At 45.7% G+C, this 26,869-nt stretch overlaps 1 protein-coding gene across 2 annotated transcripts in view; it reads left to right on the top strand.

Annotated features, from left to right (window-relative positions):
• GINM1 (glycosylated integral membrane protein 1) overlaps positions 1-26,869 on the top strand; it is a 60,249-nt gene that overhangs the window by 25,514 nt on the left and 7,866 nt on the right. The window contains exons 4-6 of one of the 2 annotated variants that reach the window (XM_075338232.1): positions 8,909-9,054; positions 16,170-16,329; positions 25,971-26,101. In XM_075338232.1, coding sequence (XP_075194347.1) covers positions 8,909-9,054; positions 16,170-16,329; positions 25,971-26,101 — 437 coding nt within the window. Of the gene's footprint in view, positions 1-8,908; positions 9,055-16,169; positions 16,330-25,967; positions 26,102-26,869 lie in introns of both variants that reach the window. The other variant, XM_075338231.1, reaches the window with a different exon arrangement.

The following is a 26,869-nucleotide window of genomic DNA, read 5'->3' as shown; positions in this document are numbered from 1 at the left end:
TGCCTGGCTGCAAAAAGTGTTTACAAGCTGTGATACTGGCCAAAGGGAGTGCTACAAGGTAGTAACCATGCAGGGTGCCCAAACCTTTGCATCTGCCCATTTTACTTTTTTAAGTTTTTTATTTTCATCTTTTTAAGTTTTAAAAAAATGTTTTGCCTAAAGTACAGGTAAAATATATCTTTGTACAGTGTTGGCCAGTAGAGATAAAAAAAAAGTTTGTTTAAAAGAACTGAGAGTCCTCAGTAGTTGATACCTTTTAATGGCTAATCAGAAGTGTCTTTAGTTCCATAAAGATGCGGTACATTCTGGTTTCCTCCATTTTGATACAGGTAAAATATATCTTTCTACCGTGTTAGTCATTAGAGATAACTTGTCTTATTTACTGCCTCATTCTATGTCCTGTTGTGTATAAATATGTGACTCTTCAGATTTTGTGTTATACCATGCCTGATGAAGAAACCTGAGAGTCTCGAAAGCTTACTATTATTACCACCTTCTCAGTTAGCCATTAAAAGGTATCAACTACTGAGGACTTCAGTTCTTTTAAACAAACTTTTTTTGCCTAAAGTACAAAGGAAATGTGTCATCTTTAACTTTGTCTTTTAGAGCTGGGGGTTATTCATAGTTATCCCGTCCCTGTGTTAGAATTAGCATAAGTATTATACAAACAGGGGGAGGGTATATCTATTCATACCCACCCAGATATTATCTCATCCTCAGCTGCTGTCACTCAAGAAGCTGCTGATTTTATAAACTTTACCTTCTTGGATTTCAAAACCTAAACATCAGAGCTGACCACTAAAAGTATGTAGAGAATCAAATATACAAAAATATCCATAAGAGCTAATAAATTATCAAATCAAAGTACATAAATAATGCAACAAGCATTGATAATAAACATGGAGAAACCTGTGTGGAAATCCATGTAAAGTTCTGCAAACCACTAAGGCTGCTTTCACACATCCGGTTTTTGCAGTGCGGCTCAATCCGGCTCAAAAACCTATTCAACGGATGCGGCGAAAAAAACGGATCCAATGCATAGATTTTTCCATGCGGCCCGTCCGTTTTTTGACTGATGCGGCTTGATACTGAGCATGCACAGTGCAAAGAAACGTGGCGGCCGGATGCGGTTCTTGCCACAGGACGTCGCATCTGGCGTCCATAGGCCTTTATTGTAAATTGCGCCGGATCCGGCGCAATGCGTTTTTTTCGCCGCACAAAAAAATGTGCCAGGCAACGTTCCATCCGGCCGCCGTATGGGCTAAATATGCCGCATCCGGCAAAAACCGGACGCAACGCAAGGCCATGCGGCACAATACGGCGCTAATGCAAGTCTATGCGGAAAAACGCAACTGGCAAAAAACGGTTGCGTTTTTTCTGCAAAGCGCCGTATTGTGCCGCTCAGCAAAAACCGGATGTGTGAAAGCAGCCTAAAACATTCAGAAAAAAACAGAACAAAAGTGTATTTGATGCAAAAAATATATGTAAAGGTTTATTACATCATATAGAAATAAGGCACATGGTTAACATATACGTGCAAAGACAAAGAGAATATTGGCACAAATAGAAGTCATATGGCAATGATAGAAAATCACAAATTGTATTGTAAAAAGCATTGGCCCAAAGTATATATAGTATATATAGTATTGCAAAGTATAATCCGTGCTACATACCAAAAGCCGTACAGTTAAAAAAATCGCTAGCGAATAAAGTGCCAATAGTGCAAGACAGAAAGACCTGGAGTCCACCCTGGGGAGGGTAACGCGCGTTTCACGTGTTATGTGTATAACGCTTCATCAGACCAAGGCGGGATGAAGACTCCTCTGTTCCAGGACCTTTTGTATACATCGTGTGACTAATCATATGATTGGGAGTGACCAGCCAGCAATGATTAGTATGGCGCATGCGCGGTCAGCATCAGTCACCCCAGCGAGCGCGAGCAGCGTTAGGCACAGGAGTGCACGGGAGGGGGCATAATGACGCGTCAGGTACAGCCCCCACACGTGCACAGCGCCGCCCCAGAGACACTGCCGAGCACGCCGGGAGGCCACGCAGGCCACGCATGTGCACACATCAGCTGCTGGGACTTAGAAGAAAGAGACTCCAAGAAAGCAAGCAATACAGGAGAGCAGATGAAAAGGCCAGTAACAATACATATTCAATAATAACAACAATAATGGTTCATGTTGTAGCCAAAAAATCCAATGCCCAATCCAAGATGTAACGGAGCAGAGATCTTCTTTTTATCAGTCAGACTGTACGATGTGTCCAAGCAATCAGATGGTAAGGCAAAAGTCCATGTAAAACAGGAGAAAAAAGCTGACAGGCCGGAATACGTCTGCGTCTCCTCACTCCGCATCTCCTCACTAGAATCAGTCTGATACTGCCAGTATAGCATTGGCTTTAGGTTATATATGAAAATCCTGGTGATTTGGTTCCCGTTAACTGTTCACAATAACGGTAATTTTGACCAGGGATGCCCAAACGTTTGCATGCCCCTGTACATATGGATGTGAAAATCTGATGATTTTTTTCATAAGCTTGTGGGAACCTAGCTTAATGTAGAGCATATAGTTTTTGTTTGTTTTGACAGCTGGATAAAAATACTCCTATTAGTATTTTTGAGGAGTGTTTTTGTTTTTTTTTTATTTGTTGTTTATTAACCTCATAACGACTGCAAGCAGTAATATTACGTCCCTGCTGTCAGTGTTAATCCCCACCTGTGCTGCAGGCGGGGATCCGCGCACATGTCAGCTGTTTTGTACAGCCGACGTGTGCCTGGCAGGTATGAGTGGCTTTGCTATCCATCCGTACCTGTTAACCCCTTAAATGGCGCTGTCAAGATGTGACAGTGCCATATTAACGGTGATAGCGGTAGAAGTTTACTCACCGCTCGATACCAGAAGTCACGTGACAGGATCACGTGGATCTGGTGGTTATCAGTTCTGAAAAATTAAAAATACCTAAAAGTTCAAATCAGCCCCCTTTCACCCCATTGAAAATTAAAGTGTTTAAAAAAATTTAAAAATATACACATATTTGGTATCGCTGTGTTCAGAAATGCCCGATCTATCAAAATATAAAATCAATTAATCTGATCGGTAAACGACGTAGCAGCAAAAACATTCCAAACGCTAAAATTAAGTTTTTTGGTCGCCACAAATTTTGCGCAAAATGCAATAACAGTCGATCAAAACATAGCACCTGTTAAAAACGTCAGCTTTCGACATAAGAAATAAGCAGTCACTGATCCATAGATCTTGAAAAATAAAACCGCTACAGGTTGCGGAAAATGGCACAAAACGTACGCCACTTTTTTCAAACAAACTTCAGATTTTATTTTTTTTTTTACCCCTTAGATAAAATTAAACCTAATCATGTTTGGTGTCTACGAACTCGCACCAACTTTTCTTTGCTATTTTTCCACATTTGGAATCTTTTTGTTGTTTTCCAGTACACTAAATGGTAAAACTCATGGTTTCATTTAAAAGTACAACTCGTTCCTCAAAAAACGAGCCCTCACATGACCAGATTCGCTGAAAAAATAAAAAAGTTAAATCTCTCGGAAGAATGGCGGAAAAAAGAAAAAAAAACTTGAAAGCTCAAAATCGGCCAGTCGTGAAGGGGTTAAATGACATCAATTTTTATTAAACAACTCAGTTTCCATTTTATACCAACATATAAGCAATTCATACAAACGGTGTAAGGGGGGCTTTACACGTTGCGACATTACTACAGATATATCGTCGGGGTCACGTCAGTAGTAACGCACATCCGGCGCTGGTAGTGACATCAAAACGTGTAAATTTTAGGTGAGACGATGAACGAGCACAGAAGCGTACAATATCGCTGATCTATGGAACGTCGTTCATTTCCATAATGTCGGGTCGACCGCAGGTACAATGTTGTTCGTTGTTCCTGCAGTTCCACACATCGCTGTGTGTAAACCCGCAGGAGCGACAAACATCTCCTTACCTGCGTCCCGGTGGCAATGCGGAAGGGAGAAGGTGGGCGGGATGTTACATCCCGCTCATTTCCGCTTCTATTGGCCGCCCGATTTATTGACGTCGCTGTGACGTCGAACGCACCTCCCCCTTGAAGGAGGGATTGTTCGGCAGTCACAGGAACGTCGCCGACCAGGTATGTGCGTGTGATGCTGCCGTAGCGATTAATGTTTGCTATGACAGCAAGCACCAGATATCGCATGTGCGACGGGGGCGGGTGCTATCGTGCTGGACATTGCTAGCGATAGCAACGTGTAAAGCCTGCCTAAGTATTTTCATTTTAAACCGCAACTTGGTCCCTCCCTTCCGTACCAAATGTCATGTCGCTCATTCTCTACGTAACTGCTGATGGCAGGCCAGGAATATCCAGCCACGGTCCCCACATCTTTTCATACTTGTGCTTGGCGATCCAATCAATTTTTATATATTCCTTTTTACATTCTGATTATTTAAATTCATTTTCAATTTTTAATTCAGTCAACATAGGTGGTAAGGGTTGTATCCATCTTCAAGCAATAATACTTTCTGGCTTGAAATATTTAAATTCCTGAACTTGACATCATAGTCCATTTCTCCTATATCAACCCTAGAACACATTATTGGTTTTGACTGTAAAGAAGTTATGTTATATATGATATGGATTATATTAATTATATTTTTCCAATAATTCCCCAAAGAATGGCATTCCTATAACATGCAGTATACGAGTATTTTCAGAGTTGCACCTGGGACACTTGTCATTTGCTTTCAGGCTTTTTATGTAAGAAGCTGGGGGTTCTATGCTTTCTATGGATCCGTTATAGCTGTGATAGTCTACAAACTTTACACAATAATAATTGTGGAGTAAGTTCCAAGATTGTATTCCACTGGTTATCATTTAGCTCGCCCAGCTCTACTGCCCATTTGTTTTCTACTGACAGTACGAATTGTTTAAAGTATTCTGTTATCAAAGATTGATATGTAAGGGGACCCTTAAGGTGGTGTCACACATAGCGACGACGACAACGACGTCGCTGCTAAGTCACCATTTTCTGTGACGTAGCAGCAACGTCCCGTCGCTCCCGCTGTGTGTGACATCCAGCAACGACCTGGCCCCTGCTGTGAGGTCGCCGGTCTTGCTGAATGTTCTGCTTCATTTTTTGGACGTTGCTCTCCTGCTGTGAAGCACACATCGCTGTGTGTGACAGCGATAGAGCGACGAACTGAAGCGAGCAGAGAGCCAGTGTCTGGCAGCCTGCGGTAAGCTGCAACCACGGTAAACATCAGGTAACCAAGAAGCCCTTTCCTTGGTTACCTGTTATTTACCTTAGTTACTAGCGTCCGCCGCTCTCACGCTGCCAGTGCCGGCTCCCTGCTCCCTGCATGCGTAGCTGGAGTACACATCGGGTAATTAACCCGATGTGTACTCTGGCTAGGAGTGCAGGGAGCCAGCGCTAAGCGGTGTTCTCTCACGCTGCTAGTGCCGGCTCCATGCATACGTAGCTGGAGTACACATCGGGTAATTAACCCGATGTGTACTCTGGCTAGGAGTGCAGGGAACAGGGAGCCGGCACTGGCAGCGTGAGAGCGGCAGACGCTAGTAACTAAGGTAAATATCGGGTAACCAAGAGAAGTGCTTTCCTTGGTTACCCGATATTTACCTTAGTTACGCTTCCACATGTCGCTGGGGGCTGGTCGCTGGTGAGATCTGCCTGTTTGACAGCTCACCAGCGACCATGTAACGACGCAGCAGCGATCCTGATAAGGTCAGATCGCTGGTCGTGATCGCTGCTGCGTCGCTATGTGTGACACCACCTTTAGAAGAGTTCGCTCCAGTAGCCATATCAACAAAAGGATGATAATTTCCCATAATCACCACTTGTGTTTTTGTGTATTATAAGCGTGTCTAAACTCTAGATACAGTGCCTTGCGAAAATATTTGCCCCCCCCTTGAATTTTTCAACCTTTTCCGACATTTCAGGCTTCACACATAAACATAAAAATGTTAATGTCATGGTGAAGAATCAACAAATGGGACACAATTGTGAAGGTGAACGAAATGTCTTGCTTATTTTAAACTTTTTAAAAAAATAAATAACTGAACAGTGGGGCGTGCAATATTATTCGGCCCCTTTAAGTTAATACTTTGTAGCGCCACCTTTTTGCTACGATTACAGCTGCAAGTTGCTTGGGGTATGTCTCTATCAGTTTTGCACATCGAGAGATTGAAATTCTTGCCCATTCTTCCGTTGCAAACAGCTGGAGCTGAGTGCGGTTGGATGGAGAGCGTTTGTGAACATCAGTTTTCAGTTTTTTCCACAGATTCTCGATTGGATTCAGGTCTGGACTTTGACTGTCTGTTTTGGGTTTTTTTTACAGTCTCAGGTCTTTTGAAGACTCCCAACAGGTTTTCTGCAAGAATGGTCCTGTATTTAGCGCCATTCATCTTCCCATCAATTTTAACCATCTTCCCTGTCCTTTCTGAAGAAAAGCAGGCCCAAACCATGATGCTGCCACCACCATGTTTGACAGTGGGGATGGTGTGTTCAGGGTTATGAGATGTGTTGCTTTTACGCCAAACATATCGTTTGGCATTGTGCCTAAATAGTTCAATTTTGGTTTCATCTGACCAGAGCACCTTCTTCCACATGTTTGGTGTGTCTCCCAGGTGGCTTGTGGCAAACTTTACAAACACTTTTTATGGATATCTTTGAGAAATGGTTTTCTTCTTGCCACACTTCCATAAAGGCCAGATTTGTGCAGTGTACAACTGATTGTTGTTCTATGGACAGACTCTCCCACCTCAGCTGTAGATCTTTTCAGTTCATCCAGAGTGATCATGCGCCTCTTGGCTGCATCTCTGATCAGTCGTCTCCTTGTTTGAGATGAAAGTTTGGATGGACGGCCGGGTATTGGTAGATTTGCAGTGGTATGATACTCCTTCCATTTCAATATGATCGCTTGCACAGTGCTCCTTGGGATGTTTAAAGTTTTGGAAATCTTGGAAACAGTATCACAGACCTGCCTGTTGTGTTCCTTGGTCTTCATGACGCTATTTGCACTTTAAACAGAACACTGAGACTATCACAGAGCAGGTGCACTTATACGGAGACTAGATTACACACAGGTGGCTTATATTTATCATCATCAGTCATTTAGGACAACATTGGATCATTCAGAGATCCTCAATGAACTTCTGGAGTGAGTTTGCTGCACTGAAAGTAAAGGGGATGAATAATATTGCACAACCCACTTTTCAGTTATTTTTATTTTTAAAAAGTTTAAAATAAGCAATAAATTTCGTTCACTTTCACAATTGTGTCCCACTTGTTGTAGCACCCACCCCCGTCGTATGTGCGACATTTGGTGATCGCTGCCGTAGCAATCATTATCGCTACGGCAGCATCACATGCACATACCTGGTTAGTGACGTCGCTGTGATCGCCGAACAATCCCTCCCTCAAGGGGGATGTGCGTTCGGCGTCATAGCGACGTCACTGCGGCATCACTAAGCGGCTGGCCAATAGAAGCGGAGGGGCGGAGATGAGCGGGGCGTAACATCCCGCCCACCTCCTTCCTTCCGCATTGCCGGTGGACACAGGTAAGGAGTTGTTCGTCGCTCCCGCGGTGTCACACTTAGCGATGTGTGATGCTGCAGGAACGACGAACAACATCGTACCGGTGGCAGCAGCGATATTAAGGAAATGAACGACGTGTCAACGATCACCGTATTGGAACGATTTTGCGATCGTTGATCGTCGCTCATTAGTGTTACACGCTGCGATGTCGCTACGGGCGCCACATGTGCATCACTAACGATGTGACCCCGACGATATATCGCATGTAGCGATGTCGCAGCGTGTAAAGTACCCCTAAGTCTTGCAGTCTTGCAATTTTTTTTTTTTTTTTTTTTTATTTTTTTTTTAAAAATGATCGAAATAATCCATGAAGTTTTATAGAACTGCTGTTGTCAGATAAGATGAAAGTATAATTTTTGGGCAGAAAGCAAAATACTGTGTGGCAGAAAACTAACACTGCACATCACCATAAATAACACCGCCGTCAAACGTGATGGTTGCAGCATCATGCTGTGGGGATCCTTTTCTTCAGCAGGGACAGGGAAGCTGGTCAAAGTTGATGGGAAGATGGATGGAGCTAAATATAGGGTAATCCTGAAGGAAAACCTGTTAGAGGCAGCAAAAGACTAAACATAGTGTCAGAGCTTCAATAGAATGGTTTAGAGCAAAACATATTCATGTGTGTGAATGTCAGTCCAGACCTAAATCTCAATGAGAATCTGTGGCAAGACTTGGAAATTTCTGTTCACAGCCGCTCTCCATTCAATCTCACTGAGCTAGAGCTAGTTTACAAAAAAGAATGGGCAAACATTTAAACGGCTAGACTGCTGAATACAAGTGCATGTCCCAATTTTTAGATTTATATTTTTAAAATACTTGAAAAACCATGTATCATTCCATTACGCTCCACAGATACTTGCTGCTTAGTGTTAGTATATTGCATAAAATCCCAATAAAATATATTCAAGTTTGTCGGTGTAACATGAAAAAAATGTGCAAATGTTTACGGGGTATGAATATTTTTCCAAGGCACTGTAGGTGTACGCTACAAGGACAGGCACCCTAGTTTACAAGGCCAACATTGTTGGGCCTGGATGCATCTTTCATAGAAATTAAAAAACGGGCAGTAAAATATTAGTTAAAAATACATAAGCTCGCAACCCACATCAAGGGTCCTCCTTGTCCACACTTTTTACAACATTTTTTTTCTTAGTAAAAAGTGAGTCTCAGAAAAATACAGTAACTTTTTTGTCTCTAAAATGTTGTGAATTACCTGTAAGTTTGCATTTGAATCATAAAGTTGTTCTCTTTAGTATTTACTAAGAATTTGCTTATTCTTTTTTGCAGAAGATTCTGAGACCTCTGGCGAGCAGCAGCATGCTATTCATAATGTGTTGGTCAGTGTGCGCCTTCTTGTCCTCCACAACCTTCTGAACTACAGTAGAACAAGTATAATTGTTCAGCAGGAGGTCATCGCTATTAGTGGTAATAAGGTAAGCATAGCCTAAAGCTAAATACATACACAGAAAGTTTATTAGAGCAAAAGAGAGGGAGACCGCACCTTTAGGATTAAACATTTTCCACAGAACAGAGTACAGGTCATTAAAATGGTTATCAAGGAATAGGAAAAAATAAATTACTAAAGGAAATGTCAGATAAATTCCTAAACATATTTAATAAGCAAATCACAATCATTTTGTCTATGGAAGTCACTACTACAGAATTATAATGGCCACTGCCATTACAGGGACAGAAACCAGTCCTAGAAGGTTAGGACAAGATGCCTGTGAGCATGTGTAGTCATGAGCTATTAATGTGACCTGAAGATACTTATATTGTCATTCAGAAAGACCGGGTGCACTGACGTTTGAGACCTTTTCTTACCTCTTAATTGAGTGCACAAAGTCAGAGTGGATCAAAGACTCTTCATATACATTAAAAAAAAAAAATTCCACAAACCCTGCGGCCGGCTTTTATGAAGATCAGCTGATTGCCCGGTGGCCGGCTTTCATTAAGATCAGCTGATTGCCCGGCGGCCGGCTTTTATGAAGATCAGCTGATCGCCAGGCGGCCGAACGATCAGTTGATTGCTCACAAAAGCCGGCCGCCAGCTGATCGCCCGGCGGCCGGCTTTTGTCAGCGATCAGCGGATTGGCTGGCTTTTATGAGCGATCAGCTGATCAGCCGGCGGCCGGCTTTTGTGAGCAATCGGCTGATCGCCCAGCCAAACAGTAAAAGAAAAATAATAAAAAACATCCGTTTTTTTTTGTTTTTGGTTTTTTTTTGCAGTATTCGTCACATAAGTTGTGCCACTATCTGCAACGCATCCGTTGCATCAGTCACACAACGGATTGTGACTGATGCAAAACTGGAACTGGGAAAGTAGCCTTACCTATAGTCAAGCATGGTGAGGGGAGTGTCATGGTTTGGGGCTGCATGACTACTGACGTCTGTGAGAAGGTCCAATTCATTGAGGGAACCATGTGACAACCTGAAGCAGAGCATGATCCCCAACCGCTCATGGCTTCTGTGAAGCTCTAATGAACTACAGTGCCTTGAGAAAGTATTCAGCCCCCTTGAATTTTTCAACCTTTTCCCACATTTCAGGCTTCAAACATAATGATAAAAATTTTAATGTAATAGTGAAGAGTTAACAACAAGTGGGACTCAATTGTGAAGTCGAATGAAATTTCTTGCTTATTTTAAACTTTTGTAAAAAAAACAATAAACTGAAAAGTGTAGCGTGTAATATTATTCGGCCCCTTTACTTTCAGTGCAGCAAACTCACTCCAGAAGTTCATTGAGGATTTCTGAATGACCCAATGTTGTCCTAAATGACTGATGATGATACATATAAGCTACCTGTGTGTAACCTAGTCTCTGTATAAATGTACCTGCTCTGTGATAGTCTCAGTGTTCTGTTTAAAGCACAGAGAGCATCATGAAGACCAAAGAACACAACAGGCAGGTCCGGGATACTGTTGTGGAGAAGTTTAAAGCCGGACTTGGTTACAAAAAGATTTCTAAAACTTTAAACATCCCAAGAAGCACTGTGCAAGCGATCATATTGAAATGGAAGGATTATCATACCACTGAAAATCTACCAATACCCGGCCGTCCATCCAAACTTTCATCTCAAATAAGAAGACTGATCAGAGATGCAGCAAAGAGACCCATGATCGCTCTGGATGAGCGAGATCTACAGCTGAGGTGGGAGAGTCTGTCCATAGGACAACAATTAGTCATACATTGCACAAATCTGGCCTTTATGGAAGAGTGGCAAGAAGAAAGCCATTTCTCAAAGACATCCATAAAAAGTGTTGCCACAAGCCACCTGGGAGACACACCAAACATGTGGAAGAAGGTGCTCTGATCAGATGAAACCAAAATCAAACTTTTTGGGTATGATGCCAAACGATATGTTTGGCGTAAAAGCAACACAGCTCATCACTCTGAACACACCATCCCCACTGTCAAACATGGTGGTGGCAGCATCATGGTTTGGGCCTGCTTTTCTTCAGCAGGGACATGGAAGATGGTTAAAATTGATAGGAAGATGGATGGAGCCAAATACAGGACCATACTTGAAGAAAACCTGTTGGAGTCTGCAAAAGACCTGAGACTGGAATAGAGATTTGTCTTCCAACAAGACAATGATCCAAAACATAAAGCAAAATCTACAATGGAATGATTCACAAATAAACGTATCCAGGTGTTAGAATGGCCAAGTCAAAGTCCAAACCTGAATGCAATGGAGAATCAGTGGAAATAGCTGAAAACTGCTGTTCACAAACGCTCTCCATCCAACCTCACTCAGCTCCCGCTGTTTGCAAAGGAAGAATGGGCAAGAATTTCAGTCTCTTGATGTGAAAAACTGATAGAGACATACCCCAAACGACTTACAGCTGTAATCGCAGCAAAAGGTGGTGTTACAAAGTATTAACTTAAAGGGGCCAAATAATATTGCACGACCCAATTTTCAGTTATTTATTTTTTAAAAAAGTATAAAATAAGCAATAAATTTCGTTCAACTTCACAATTGTGTCCTATTTGTTGTTGCTTCTTCACCATAACATTAAACATTTTTATCTTTGTGCTTGAAGCCTGAAATGTGTGAAAAGGTTGAAAAATTCAAATGGGTCGAATACTTTCGCAAGGCACTGTACATGCCAAACAGAGTTGAGGCAGTGCTTGAAATTAATGGTGGCCACACAAAATATTGACAATATTTAGCTATTTTTACTTATGGCTGTACTTACTTTTGTAATGTTGTCATTGGTTTTTACATTAATGGCTGTGTTGTTATATAGAGGGCACACCAAATTTACACGGTTATACAAGCTGAACACTGACTACTTTTCAAAGTGTCACATCTTCATTGGTGTCCCATGAAAAGCTATGATAAAATGGTTACAAATATCTGAGGGGGTGTACTCACTTTTGTGATATACTCTAGTTCTCTCTATCTGTGTAATTAATACAGAGCAGGAGGGACTGAGCTGAGCTTACTATCAGGTTAGTGAAAGCTTTTGTCCACATGCACATGAGGGTTAATAGAAAGGATCTTTGGTGCACAGGCTGAAGAAAAGTGTAAAACTGTCCATGTAGTTAAGTTTATTCACCCCCTAGGAGAAGAGTCTCGGTATCACTGACAAAAGCCGATCTGCATTTCCACATGTTGCTCAGTCTGCACCATACCGGATTCATATGTGATGCCGTCTTTGCCCACATTTATGTGCGGTCACAAAGGGCACAGGACTGCTTGATATAAAAACTGCATTAAGCATCCTTTATATTTTGGGGATTAGAATAAATTTATAGTGTACAGCTGGCTGAATCATGTAAAGGGAGTTTACATAGCATAAATGAAAGACCTTACACATGTAAGACACCAGCCACATACCCTCCTAATATTCGTCTACCACTCTGGAATAAATTCTTACCCCCTGCTCTTCTACCCTAGAGCACCAAGAAATGAGCACAAGTGTAGACCACTAGTGTTAGTGACTTTACCCCCTTCCATCACTAGGGTAGTTGTAATATTAATATTTTCTTATTTTCTGTTGTCCAAACCTTTTATAGTGTGAAAAATATTGTGTATTGTCAACACTCTGGATGTCGCCTCCTAGTGGTTACTTGCATTTTTATTCTTGAATTATTTTAATTAATATCTCAATAAAAACTAATGTTTTATTATTAGGAAGGCTTTATAGCACGTTTTTCCCCCATTCGGGAATGTCCCTTGGGTTCCTTGACGCATTATCTATTTTTTGCATTCCCCGCCATGACTTTATGATCAATTAAGGTTTGATATGTACCTGTGTCGCCCAGGGAATGGGGTACTCGTTCCCGGGCAATGTATCACTGGGGAATGTCACTTTGGTGGCCATTGCCCAGTCCCGTGCCCTGGATGCTTTTTAATGGGGAGTATTTACAGGGGAGATAATGCGGGATGTGGTTAATGTTGTGGAACCGCCGCTGCTCAAGTGGGTACTCCTAGGGCTGGCGATAATGGCAGCTGTGGGGGTAGGCCCTCCGCAGGTAGGGCTGAGCCTGGGAGGTATGTGATGTAGTAATAATGGAGGCCACACCGGGGTTGTAGTTAACAGTCTCTACTCACTCCGGACTCTTGGACAGCTGGTTCAGTTCCCTGTACTTCCAGTGCCAGTTGATGACTCTGTTGCTCTGTCCCCAGCACTCTGTGTGGTTGGGTCCCCGTAGCGTAGAGCGTTTGGGGCCCGACTGTCCCTTTTCGGTGGCAGTCTCCTTCTCCGTACGGCGGGCAGCGTGGACCCTGTAGGGCTGGTCTGTGTCTCGAACCCTTATCCTTGCTTTACTGCTGATGCCCCCAGATTTGTGGTTCAGTGAAGTCTGTGAAGGTCCCCTCACTGTGCAAGTATTTGCCAGGCCGTCGGAAACTGTCGCCTAAGCTAGGGCCCTGTGCCTCGTGCGTGCTCTGGTCCCAGCGGTACCCGTGTGTACCTGCCCTGGCGACCACTCTCCTGTGTCCCCGGCTCACTGTTACACGACCCAGCTCTCAGGTCCGTCTTTCTACTTTAACTTCTACTTCAGACTGTTTGTAGACTGACTGCAGTCCCCTCCCACCAGGCTGTCTAGATCCCTGGTCAGGCTCTGCCCTCTAGGTGGCCCTCCCCTTGTCTGACTAGGCAGTGGTCCCTGGGGTGGAGTGGTAACTAGGATTTTGGTGTGTGGGTGTTTCTGGCACAGGTGTTCCAGGTCCCAGGGGGTAGGTCCTGCATCCCCGAGAGGATGCAGTTCCCTTTAGTGCCCTGAGTAGCTCAGGGGCGCTACATACCAAATGTGGTGTATACCTCAGACTGTGTACCCTATGTGCTGTACACATCCTGAGATATACATTACATTAAACATCCTGTGGTATACAGACCTTTTGGAGGGGGAAGGAAAAGCTTGTTCAGATATAACGTCTGGTTTAAATGCTATAATGGCATGAGGAGGTAAGGAGAGCATGGCTGTTCAACTCTTCCCACACATAATGTCCTAATGCTGGCACAAGCCAGCATCGGACATATCGTGCACACATTTAAAGAGTTAATCTTTCAACAGGTGAAAATTGGCAAGTTCTTGCTTGTATTTTATTCCCACTGCTCCCGAGTATTCTTTATTTTTTTTCTTTTAAATACAGTTCCAGAGATGTAGGCTTTTCTAATTAGTGCTAATATTTTATGTTGTTTTCCAAGGGGGCTTGGCTCACGGGGTAATAATGCAGAGCAGCCAAAAGACACTCGATCACAGAATGCCGTGAGCACTGACCACTTCTAAAGAACAAGCTCTAAATAATAAAGCCCTTAGCTCTTGAACCATATGGAAGATTTAATAAAAATCTAAAACATTTACAGTATTTATTGGAAAAATACATTGAAGAATCTAATTCAACGTACATAATAATCAACTTCTGCAGCTATATAATAGTAACTGTGTCACTCTGTAACTGCAGACTTGTGAATCCTCACATCGCACGCACCGTGTCACTCTGTAACTGCAGACTTGTGAATGTTCACATCGCACGCACCATGTCACTCTGTAACTGCAGACTTGTGAATGTTGACATCGCACGCACCGTATCACTCTGTAACTGCAGACTTGTGAATCCTCACATCGCACGCACCGTGTCACTCTGTAACTGCAGATTTGTGAATCCTTACATCGCACATACCGTGTCACTCTGTAACTGCAGACTTGTGAATCCTCGCATCGCACGCACCGTGTCACTCTGTAACTGCAGACTTGTGAATCCTCGCATCGCACGCACCGTGTCACTCTGTAACTGCAGATTTGTGAATCCTTACATCGCACGTACCGTGTCACTCTGTAACTGCAGACTTGTGAATCCTCACATCGCATGCACCGTGTCACTCTGTAACTGCAGACTTGTGAATCCTCACATCGCATGCACCGTGTCACTCTGTAACTGCAGACTTGTGAATCCTCGCATCGCACGCACCGTGTCACTCTGTAACTGCAGATTTGTGAATCCTTACATCGCACGTACCGTGTCACTCTGTAACTGCAGACTTGTGAATGCCCACATCGCACGCACCGTGTCACTCTGTAACTGCAGACTTGTGAATCCTCTCATCGCACGCACCGTGTCACTCTGTAACTGCAGACTTGTGAATCCTCGCATCGCACGCACCGTGTCACTCTGTAACTGCAGATTTGTGAATCCTTACATCGCACGTACCGTGTCACTCTGTAACTGCAGACTTGTGAATCCTCACATCGCATGCACCGTGTCACTCTGTAACTGCAGACTTGTGAATCCTCACATCGCATGCACCGTGTCACTCTGTAACTGCAGACTTGTGAATCCTCGCATCGCACGCACCGTGTCACTCTGTAACTGCAGATTTGTGAATCCTTACATCGCACGTACCGTGTCACTCTGTAACTGCAGACTTGTGAATGCCCACATCGCACGCACCGTGTCACTCTGTAACTGCAGACTTGTGAATCCTCTCATCGCACGCACCGTGTCACTCTGTAACTGCAGACTTGTGAATCCTCACATCGCACGCACCGTGTCACTCTGAGAATTCTCCAGTGCCAGAGCTGGGAATGGCCTGTTATGTGAATGTAAGTATGTGATATATATTCTCCATACCCAAATCCAACTAAATGGGCACGGCCTCATTCAGTACATGCGCATTGATTAAAGCTGTAACCTTCTAGTCAGACTTTGGACAGGAGTATATATATCGCATACTCGCAGCCACATAAATGCTGTTCCCAGCTCTGACACCGGAGAATCCTCACAGTGTGTGTAATGTGAGGATTTACAAGTCTGCAGCTACAGACAACTGTAGACTTGTGGGTTTCGACTAGAAAACTCCTTTGCATATCAATATTAGTTTACAATTGCTCTATACATGTATACTACCTTATAAGGGGAGTTATCTAAAGTATATAGCACCCTTGTGAGCTGTATTATACTGGTGCAGTGTTCTCTAAATACTATAGATTAAGTCTTAACAGTGAGAAGAACCGATCAGCACATGGAAGTGTCCAGCTCTGTTCACACCTGCATTTTGAGCTCTGTAAAATTATCACTGTTTATTGTTTTTAACAGGTGAATGAAAGTCAGATAGCAGAAGTGGAATTCATAATGAATAAACATATGGAAATTCTCTGGTATACAAGTTCAACATTAAACCTTGAAGATTCACACCTCTCCTCCATTCCTTGGGACAATGATGTCTTATTTACCTTTCCAAATATCCCAGAATCGGGTAAGATTCCTTAGGATCTTCTTATTTGTAGAAATATATTTTTTGGGGGTCATGTATAGCTTACTAAACTAGTGTATGAGAAAATTAACTTATTTCATCAGGATAGTGGTCAATGTTTCTCACACAGAATTTACTCTTCTTAATTACACTCCAGTTCATTTTTTTTTACCTATAATGGTTTACTTATACAGTGCTGTATACCCCTATAACAAAAAATAGCAAGTACACAGTATAAAATATGTAAAGTTTATTGATATATAAAATAAAAAGCAAGGTAAGAAGTAATGCAAAACAGCACCACAAACGGCACAGCAAGGGACAATTGCAATTGTCATCTGTTTATTTGTTATATCAATAGCAGTGTAATGCACCACAAAAAAACATATATTTGTTTATAGTATGTGGCCAGTTACACGAAATGTAACACCAAGAGGAGTACAAACAACCTCGATAATAGCCAATATGTACTATACCAATAACAATAAAAGAGATATTAATCAAACATTTTACACACCCAATTAATAAATATCTGTATATTACAATATATAGTAAGGTGACGTATGTGCAAACTGACAAAGGAGCTAAACATTGAATGGTAAACAGCCCAATACAGAAATATTTACCACAAGATATAATAAATACATGATGTAATGTAGTATATAAAAAATAACCCAGAAATGGTATGTGTGTGTGTGTATATGTATATATATGTGTATGTATGTATGTATATATATATATATATATATATATATATATATATATATATATATATATATATACTAGAAGGTGGCCCGATTCTACGCATCGGGTATTCTAGAATTTACGTATTGTGTAGTTCATGTATGATTTTTGTTATATATATAGATGTTGTTGTGTGTAGTTACCAAGTGTTTGTGTAGGGCGCTGTACATGTTCTGAGTGTCGCGGGGGGTGAGAGCGGTGTTGTATGTGTGTTGCGTGTGTTGCGTTGTTTGTGGAGCGCTGTGTGTCTGTAGCGTTGTGTGTGTGTGTGTGTTGTGCGGTTTGTGTGGGTGTGGTGTGTTTTGGGGGAGGTATGTTTTGAGCAATGTGTGTGTTGTGCAGTATGTGCGTATATTTGTGTGTGCAGCGTTGTCTGTGTGTGTGGGTGTCTGTGTAGGGCGTTGTTTGTGATTCCTAGTGTGTGTGTGTTGTGCAGTGCGCGTGTGTGTGTGTGTTGGGGGGAGGTGTGCACCTCCCATCGTGCTCCATCCCCCATGCTGCGCACCCCCCATCGTGCTGCATCCCCCATGCTGCGCACTCCCAAACGTGCTCCATCCGCCATGCTGCGCACTCCCAAACGTGGTCCATCCGCTATGCTGCGCACTCCCAAACGTGCTCCATCCGCCATACTGCGCACTCCCCATCGTGCTGCATCCCCCATGCTGCGCACTCCCAAACGTGCTCCATCCGCCATGCTGCGCACTCCCCATCGTGCTCTATCCGCCATGCTGCACACTCCCAAACGTGCTCCATCCGCTATGCTGCGCACTCCCAAACGTGCTCCATCCGCCATGCTGCGCACCCCCTATCATGCTCCATCCGCCATGCTGCGCACTCCCAAACGTGCTCCACCCGCCATGCTGCGCACTCCCAAACGTGCTCCATCCGCCATGCTGCGCACTCCCAAACGTGCTCCATCCGCCATGCTGCGCACTCCCAAACGTGGTCCATCCGCCATGCTGCGCACTCCCAAACGTGCTCCATCCGCCATGCTGCGCACTCCCAAACGTGCTCCATCCGCCATACTGCGCACTCCCCATCGTGCACCATCCGGCATGCTGCGCACTCCCAAACGTGCTCCATCCGCCATGCTGCGCACTCCCAAACGTGCTCCATCCGCCATGCTGCGCACTTCCAAACGTGCTCCATCCGCCATGCTGCGCACTCCCAAACGTGCTCCATCCGCCATGCTGCGCGCTCCCAAACGTGGTCCATCCGCCATGCTGCGCACTCCCAAACGTGCTCCATCCGCCATGCTGCGCACTCCGAAACGTGCTCCATCCGCCATACTGCGCACTCCCAAACGTGCTCCATCCGCCATACTGCGCACTCCCCATCGTGCTCTATCCGCCATGCTGCACACTCCCAAACGTGCTCCATCTGCCATGCTGCGCACTCCCAAACGTGCTCCATCCGCCATGCTGCGCACCCCCTATCATGCTCCATCCGCCATGCTGCGCACTCCCAAACGTGCTCCACCCGCCATGCTGCGCACTCCCAAACGTGCTCCATCCGCCATGCTGCGCACTCCCAAACGTGGTCCATCCGCCATGCTGCGCACTCCCAAACGTGGTCCATCCGCCATGCTGCGCACTCCCAAACGTGCTCCATCCGCCATGCTGCGCACTCCCAAACGTGCTCCATCCGCCATACTGCGCACTCCCCATCGTGCACCATCCGGCATGCTGCGCACTCCCAAACGTGCTCCATCCGCCATGCTGCGCACTCCCAAACGTGCTCCATCCGCCATGCTGCGCACTTCCAAACGTGCTCCATCCGCCATGCTGCGCACTCCCAAACGTGCTCCATCCGCCATGCTGCGCGCTCCCAAACGTGGTCCATCCGCCATGCTGCGCACTCCCAAACGTGCTCCATCCGCCATGCTGCGCACTCCGAAACGTGCTCCATCCGCCATACTGCGCACTCCCAAACGTGCTCCATCCGCCATACTGCGCACTCCCCATCGTGCACCATCCGGCATGCTGCGCACTCCCAAACATGCTCCATCCGTCATGCTGCGCACTCCCAAACGTGCTCCATCCGTCATGCTGCGCACTCCCAAACGTGCTCCATCCGCCATGCTGCGCACTCCCAAACGTGCTCCATCCGCCATGCTGCGCACCCCCCATCATGCTCCATCCGCTTAGGAGTGCGCAGCATGCCGGATGGTGCACGATGGGGAGTGCGCAGTATGGCGGATGGAGCACGTTTGGGAGTGCGCAGCATGGCGGATGGAGCACGTTTGGGAGTGCGCAGCATGGCGGATGGACCACGTTTGGGAGTGCGCAGCATGGCGGATGGACCACGTTTGGGAGTGCGCAGCATGGCGGATGGACCACGTTTGGGAGTGCGCAGCATGGGGGATGCAGCACGATGGGGAGTGCGCAGTATGGCGGATGGAGCACGTTTGCTCAGCCTCTCTCCTTCCAGCCTCCCTCAGCATCAGCCCCCCCCTCCCAGCCTTCCCCAAGATCAGCCTCTCTGCTCCCAGCCTCCTCCAGCACGCCGTGCTCCTCTGCCGACACTCACCCACACCCGATCGCATCCACTCACCCACACAACCGATCGCATCCACTCACCCACACAACCGATCGCATCCACTCACACACACAACCGATCGCATCCACTCACACACACAACCGATCGCATCCACTCACACACACACCCGATCGCATCCACTCACACACAGAACCGATCGCATCCACTCACACACACAACCGATCGCATACACTCACACACAACCGATCGCATACACTCACACACAACCGATCGCATACACTCACACACACAGACACTGACGATATTGCACATACGCGCTGATACTCACAACATCCGGGGATATCACATGCTTCTGGCCATGTGATCCTCCGTCAGGTCCTGGAAGCTCACAGCACAATATCGCCGCCGAGAAGCAAGCGATATCCCAGGATGTTGTGAGTATGTGGATGCGATGTGATGTGTGTATGTGAGTGAGTGTGATCTGATTTGTGTGTGTGTGTGTGTGCTGTTATGTTATGTATGTTCTGCAGCTGCAGGACCTTGATGTGTGGATGCGATGTGATGTGTGTGTGAGTGTGAGCCGGTGTACACTGGTAACTATGATACACATCGGGTAACTAAGGGACCTTAGTTACCCGATGTGTATAATGGTTACCAGCTTTCACGGCCTCCGTTAAGATCCCAGCATCGCAAGGTTATGTCTGGCGCTGCCGGGATCCTGACGGAGCCGGTGTAGAAGCAAGCGATATCCCAGCATGTTGTGAGTGTGTGGATGTGATGTGTGAGAGTGAGTGTGAGAGTGAGTGTGATCTGATGTGTGTGTACTCACCTGGGAATCGGAGCCCCGTGTCAGTTGGGCCACAGCGAGCGTGCATTGCGTGAGGGGGCGGGGCCTGCAGAGAGCCGGGGCGAGAGGCCAATCCGTGTGGGGGGGCGGGGCCATGGCGAGCCCAGCGGCCAATCAGCTTTGTGTCACCGTAAGGACACAATTTCGGAGCATGACAGACAGACAGACAGATAGACAGACAGACAGACAGACAGAATAAGGCAATTATATATATAGATATATAATATTATACACACTAGATAAGTTGCAAGATTAAATGTGTCAATATAAATATCAACATGATGCACAGTAATTCTAAAGATAGTTGATAAAGGAAGCAACTAACAATGGCAGAGCACAGTGATATGTAAAGATGATATATAGCTAAATGAATGGCACGGTGTCGGGACTGCAATTGTGGGACATGCCCTCGGGTAAACTCTTGTTCATTTAGTTATATAGCACCTTAATTTTCAGCACCTATCTTTTTTTTTTTTTTTTTTTCTTGTATTATTCCACTGTACTAGGTAAGTTATTTTTATAAGGATGTTTATTATACCAAGATCATTTGATCAGTCATTGGTACCTGACATTTCTTTATTGCATTGGTCTTTTATTATCTAGTTTTGTGTGCCATTTCATTTAGTCTTCCTGACTACTGCGAGAGGTCCTTTAAAGAGACCCAACCAGCAGGATTTTGCTATAGGAAGTATAGGCAGGGCCATACTGGCACTAGGATGCTGTATCCACGCATACCTGTTGTATAGATGGGTTGCTTGATTGCTGAAATAGCTGTAATCAAAGTTACAGAAATGCAATGCACTTTGATTGACTTGTGCATTGTGGGTGGGGTTCACCCGCCCCTGTCTGCTGTCCAGGCCACCCCCCCATTCCCTTCCCAAGACAGCAGACAGGGGCGGGTGAACAGAGCAGAACCCTACCCATAATGCACAAGTCAATCAAAGTGCAGTGCATTTCTGTAACTTTGATTACAGCTATTTCAGCAATCAAGCGTCCCATCTATACAACAGGTATGCGTGGATACAGCATCCTAGTGCCAGTATGGCCCTGCCTTTGCTTCATATAGCAAAATTCTGCTGGTTCTCTTTAGCGATGTAGGAATTTGGATTCATAAGTCATATTGTCATTACCATGGGAGGTTTGTAATCGGGGCAATCTGGGTGACCGACCAAGATTCCGGCAGAACCAGGGCCAGATTGCCTTCATTATAAAGTTTTTTGTGCGCTGGGCAAGAGGGAGCTTTCCTTTTTAGCTCCGTTGCCGGCAAGACAGAATAGCAGCAAAACGCAGGTTAACAGCAGCGAGGTGAGTATGTAAAGGTGTTTGTGTTTTTTGTTTTTTTTTTTGTTTTTTTTTCATCATGTGGAATTTTGCCTGTTTATAGAGGGATATGTGAGGGCTTTTCCTTTTATATAGGGCGCTATGCAAGGGCTCAGCATTTATATAGGGGAACTGTGTGAGGGCTCATCCTGTATTTAGTGGGCTATGTGAGGACTCATCCTGCATATAGGGGAACTTTTGTGAAGGCTCATCCTGCATATAGGGGGCTGTGTGAGGGCTTATCCTGAATATAGGGTAGTGTGTGAGGGCTCATTTTACATATAGGGAGCTGTGTGAGGGCTCATCCTGCATATAGGGGTCTGTGTGAAGGCTCATCTTGGATATAGGGGGCTGCGTGAGGACTCATCCTCCATATAGGGGGCTGCGTGAGGGCTCATCCTCCATATAGGGGGGCTGTGTGAGGGCTCATCTTCCATATAGGGGGCTGTGTGAGGGCTCATCCTCCATATAGGGGGCTGCATGAGGGCTCATCTTCCATATAGGGGGCTGCGTGAGGGCTCATCCTCCATATGGGGGGCTGCGTGAGGGATCATCCTCCATATAGGGGGCTGCGTGAGGGATCATCCTCCATATAGGGGGCTGCGTGAGGGATCATCCTCCATATAGGGGGCTGCGTGAGGGATCATCCTCCATATAGGGGGCTGCGTGAGGGCTCATCCTCCATATAGGGGGCTGCGTGAGGGCTCATCCTCCATATAGGGGGCTGCGTGAGGGCTCATCCTCCATATAGGGGGCTGCGTGAGGGCTCATCTTGGATATAGGGGGCTGTGAGAGGGCTCATCCTCCATATAGGGGGCTGCGTGAGGGCTCATCTTGGATATAGGGGGCTGTGTGGGGACTCATGCTGTATATAGGGAGGCTGTCCAAAAATAACAAAACTTGTTTCACTTTTGCCAGAAAGCATCTAGATCAGAGGTCTGAAACACCAGCAGACACCTAGACCGCGTGACCACCAGTACTTTCCTTCCAGCGGCACTGCGCAGAGCAGCATGCCTCTACACAGTTTTACTAATGGCAGCTGCCACCGGCCAATCAGAGGCCAGTAGCTAATGTGGGTGTATTCTGATTGGCCAGCACGGCTGCCATTAGTAAAGATGTGAGGAGAGCAGCAGTGCCGCAAATCACTCCCCAGTAGGAAAACGCTGATGGCGGCCTTGTGTACCAGACAGCAGTTGTCACGACCCTCACGGGGTCTAGGTACCTGCTGGCTGCAAGACATCAAGGGAACGGAGGAATGGTGAGAAAAATCTTTTTTTTTTTTTTTTTTGTGTGTGAACGTTATAACGGGATACTACAGGAGACATTACTACAAGGGGACAATATGGCCACATTACAACAGAGAACAATATGGAACAAAGCAGCGAAAGCATCCAGCTGGACTCCAAAGGATAAAATAAAAAACTTTTCTGTATTTCATCTTGATTAAAAAATATCCATAGTAAATGTAAAGACGACGGCTTGTACACACTGATAAATGGCAGATGTATACCAAATCTGGAGGACCTGAACAACTATCAAAAAATCCTGCTCATCAGTATGTAACATTGGGTTCTCGATGCATCAGAAGCACCCAAGCAAAATTCCTTTGTACCGTATGTTATCAAAGGTTTAACTTTTGTTGTTACTGCCACGGATGACATAACCAGTTATTAGGTTTTGGAGCGGCCATTAGTCTTTCACATCAGAGATGTATTTATTCAGTAAGTGTCTATCTCCAATAAATGGAATGATCATTTTGTCTTTATATTACATTCAAATTGGTTACATGATCTGAAAGATGTAAAAATGACAAATGTAGCAAATATAGAATTATTTGGGAGGGGAGAAATACTTTCACAGCTCTGCATGTGTAATGTCCTGGAGTTTATGATTGGCTTCCTGAGCTATTCTAAAGCCCTGGAACAGTAGTGCCAGTGTCACACTCGCCGCCGGTGATGGTGGTACTGCAGCGAGCAGAAGGGGACCACGGGTCTACCCTTTTAGTGGGAAGGGCTTGACTAAGCACCCACCGCAACGCGGATGCCAGGTGTTACTCCCAGGGCAGGGATCGGGACTGTGGCAGCTGACCCCCAGGGCATGGGCGGGCACAGGAGAAGACAGGGCTGAGTCTCGAGTGTAAATAGGGATCACGAGGGAAGCAGAGGCTGGAGGCATAGCTGAGACGGACAGACAGTCTCTGGTGTGGTGATGGCCACTGGGATAGCTGAGGCTGGAGGCTTGACCGGGCTGGACAGGCACAGTCTCTGGTGTGGCAAGTGCCACCAGTGTTGCTGAGGCTGGAAGCACAGCCGGGCTGGACAGGCACAATCTCTAGTTTGGCAAGGGCCACCAGGGTTGCTGAGGTTGGAGGTGTGGCTGGGCTGGACAGACAGTCTCTGGTGTGGGGAGGGCCACTGGGATAGCTGAGGCTGTAGGCACAGGCACAGTCTCTGACATAGCGAGGGCCACAGGAGCAGCTGAGGCCAGAGGCACAGCCGGGCTGGACAGGCACCGACAGGACCAGACTGACAGGCAGGGAACCAACAGGACTAAACAGACGGAACAGACAAGGGGACCTGGCAACTAGCTAGCTGGAGTAGTGGACACTGACTAGCTTAGCTAAGGCGTTGATCAGGCAGCTCCCCTAGTGGGAGCCTGCCCTAAATACTCAGTATCTCTCAGCAATAGGCTGAGGTGCAGCGGTGCGCGTGCACGCCTTAGGAGAGCACCTGGAGATGCAGTGACGAACGCACAGACTTAGGGAGGCGGGAGGAGAACCCACGTAGAGAAGAAGCAGGGACGCCGGCAGCGTGGAGGGACCCGGCCTCGGCAGTGAGTCAGAATGTGTCCCTGCAACAGAGCAAGGAGTGCAGGGACGCAGTGTTACAGCTGACTTGTCAGGCACTGCTGTGCTTCCAGAGCTACGGTAGATTAGAAGTGGTCTCTTCAGCTCTAGCTACAAAGGAGGTATTATATAAAATGTAATGCATATAGTATATAGAATCAACTCCGATGTCTATTTGGACATATCGGAAGAAAGGAAATCCTGTCCTATCCTAGTAGTTAACCCTAGACCTGTACCCTATGCATACTCTATCTGAATGTTACATGTGATCATGGCTGGCTCCAGGTTTTTGTGGGCCTGGGGCGGAAGAGTCTCACTGGGCCCCATCCACATGCAGACACGAAAATACACAGATACGTACACATACATGCATACGTACATATACATATTTGAAGACAAACTCACAAAAATACATATAAACAGACAAATCTATACAGAGTCATTTACGGTGACATACATACAGTAGAAACACATCATACATGCATACAGACACATTCTCGCTTGTCTCCATCCAGCTCCTCCTGGGCATGTGGCTGTGCTGCATGATGGCCGTCACTAACAGATACACACTCGGCCCTGCTGCACCCAGACACACACTCACACACACTGTTGTAGTTATCTCCTTTTAATGCAGGGGGTTGTAGCTTATGATGGGACAGCTGAGAAATGTGCACACGAGGCTCTGGGGGCCCCATAAGCGGCACTGGGGGCCCCACACACGTGGCTCTGGGGTGCCCGAACACGTGGCTCCGGGGGCCAGCACATACATCTCTGAGGGGGGAGCCAAGACATACATCTCGGAGGGGGGGGAGCCCATACAGCTCACTGGGGCCCATAAATCGGGGGGCTGGGAGGGCACATACAGATCGTGTGGGGGGGAAGGGGGTGCAACATACCCCTCAAATCACGGTGGAGAGGGAGCCCACACAGCGCCGGAGGGTCGGTGGCTGGCACTGCTCCTTGTTTTCATCTGTGGGACTGGAGCAGCACGCCGTGCAGTAGCTCCACCCACAGATTAAGTTCAAACAAGGAGGACGCAGCGAACGCTGTGGACTGCGCGCCTTAAAGGGATGGCAGCCACAGTTTCCTGCCGAGGACAGTGGTCCCCGGAACTCTGCAGCAGAACTGACTAAGGCGAGTGGGCCCCCCCAGCTGTCCAGGGCCCTGGCATTTGCCCCGGCGTGCAGGGTGCTGACGCCAGCCCTGCATGTGATGATAAGGGACATAATGTTGTACTTTTGATTTGATGGTGCTAATTTAAAAAAAAAAAAAAATTTTAAACTTCTATCACAAGCACATTAGATCTGTTATTAATGTCTGTCCAATAGATTAAATATCTTGGTTTTAAAGCTGATATCTACAGATGGCATGTGCTCTCTGATACAGCAGGGGATAGTGTTCCACAGCAGACGACCAGAGAATACAGCATTGGCCAGAACACTACGGTGGATGAGGAGCCATTTCCGGGCAAACTCCCAGAGACTCCAATCAGAACCGTTATACCAGCCTCCTCTTATAAGGTGACCTGATATTTGTCTTGCAGTATACTGACTTTGCTGAGTGCGGTTAGCTGTGGTATGGCAAACTCTAGCTCAGTATATCCATACCACCACCATTCACTCAGTGGAGCTTAAAAAGTGGGTTTTGCCTACATGAGGCTCAAATACACTCCTCAGAAATATTTGGACAGTGACCAATATTTTTTATTTTGTATTTAAAATGAAATAACTGATGTAATTGTAGTGGAGACTTTCAGGTTTAATTTAAGGGGTTGAACAAAAATATCCTGTGAAACGTATAGGAATTGCAACCATTTTTCTACAACGTCTCCTCATTTCAGGGGCTCAAAAGTAATTGGACAAATTTAGTTTATAATAAAATGCTAATTTTTAATACTTTATAGAGAATCCTTTACAGACAATGACTGCCTTGAGTGTGGAAGCCATGGACGTCACCAAATGCAGGGTTTCTGCCTTTTGTAAGGCTTTACTGCGTCCGACTTAAGTTGTTGCTGGTTTGTGGGTCTTTCTGCCTTAAGTTTTGTCTTATAGAGTTTGTCCCATCAACAAAATATTATTCCAAGACCTATTGATTAAAATTTAGGTTTCACAATTGGATGTTATATAAAATGTTCCTGTGCCGAGATAATCTTATATATGTCTCCCTGTTATGTGCTGTGTAATGGCCGTGTCTGACCGTGCAGGAACATGGTCTGATCATACCACATCTCCTGGACAGAGCAGGAAGTAAAAAAGTATACAGACAGTTCTGCATGAGATTGCAAGTTA

Source organism: Anomaloglossus baeobatrachus, chromosome 3 (assembly GCF_048569485.1).
Source record: "Anomaloglossus baeobatrachus isolate aAnoBae1 chromosome 3, aAnoBae1.hap1, whole genome shotgun sequence".
Classification (NCBI taxonomy): Eukaryota; Metazoa; Chordata; class Amphibia; order Anura; family Aromobatidae; genus Anomaloglossus; species Anomaloglossus baeobatrachus.
Note: the sequence above shows the minus strand (reverse complement) of the source record. Positions and strands in the feature narration are given on the sequence as shown.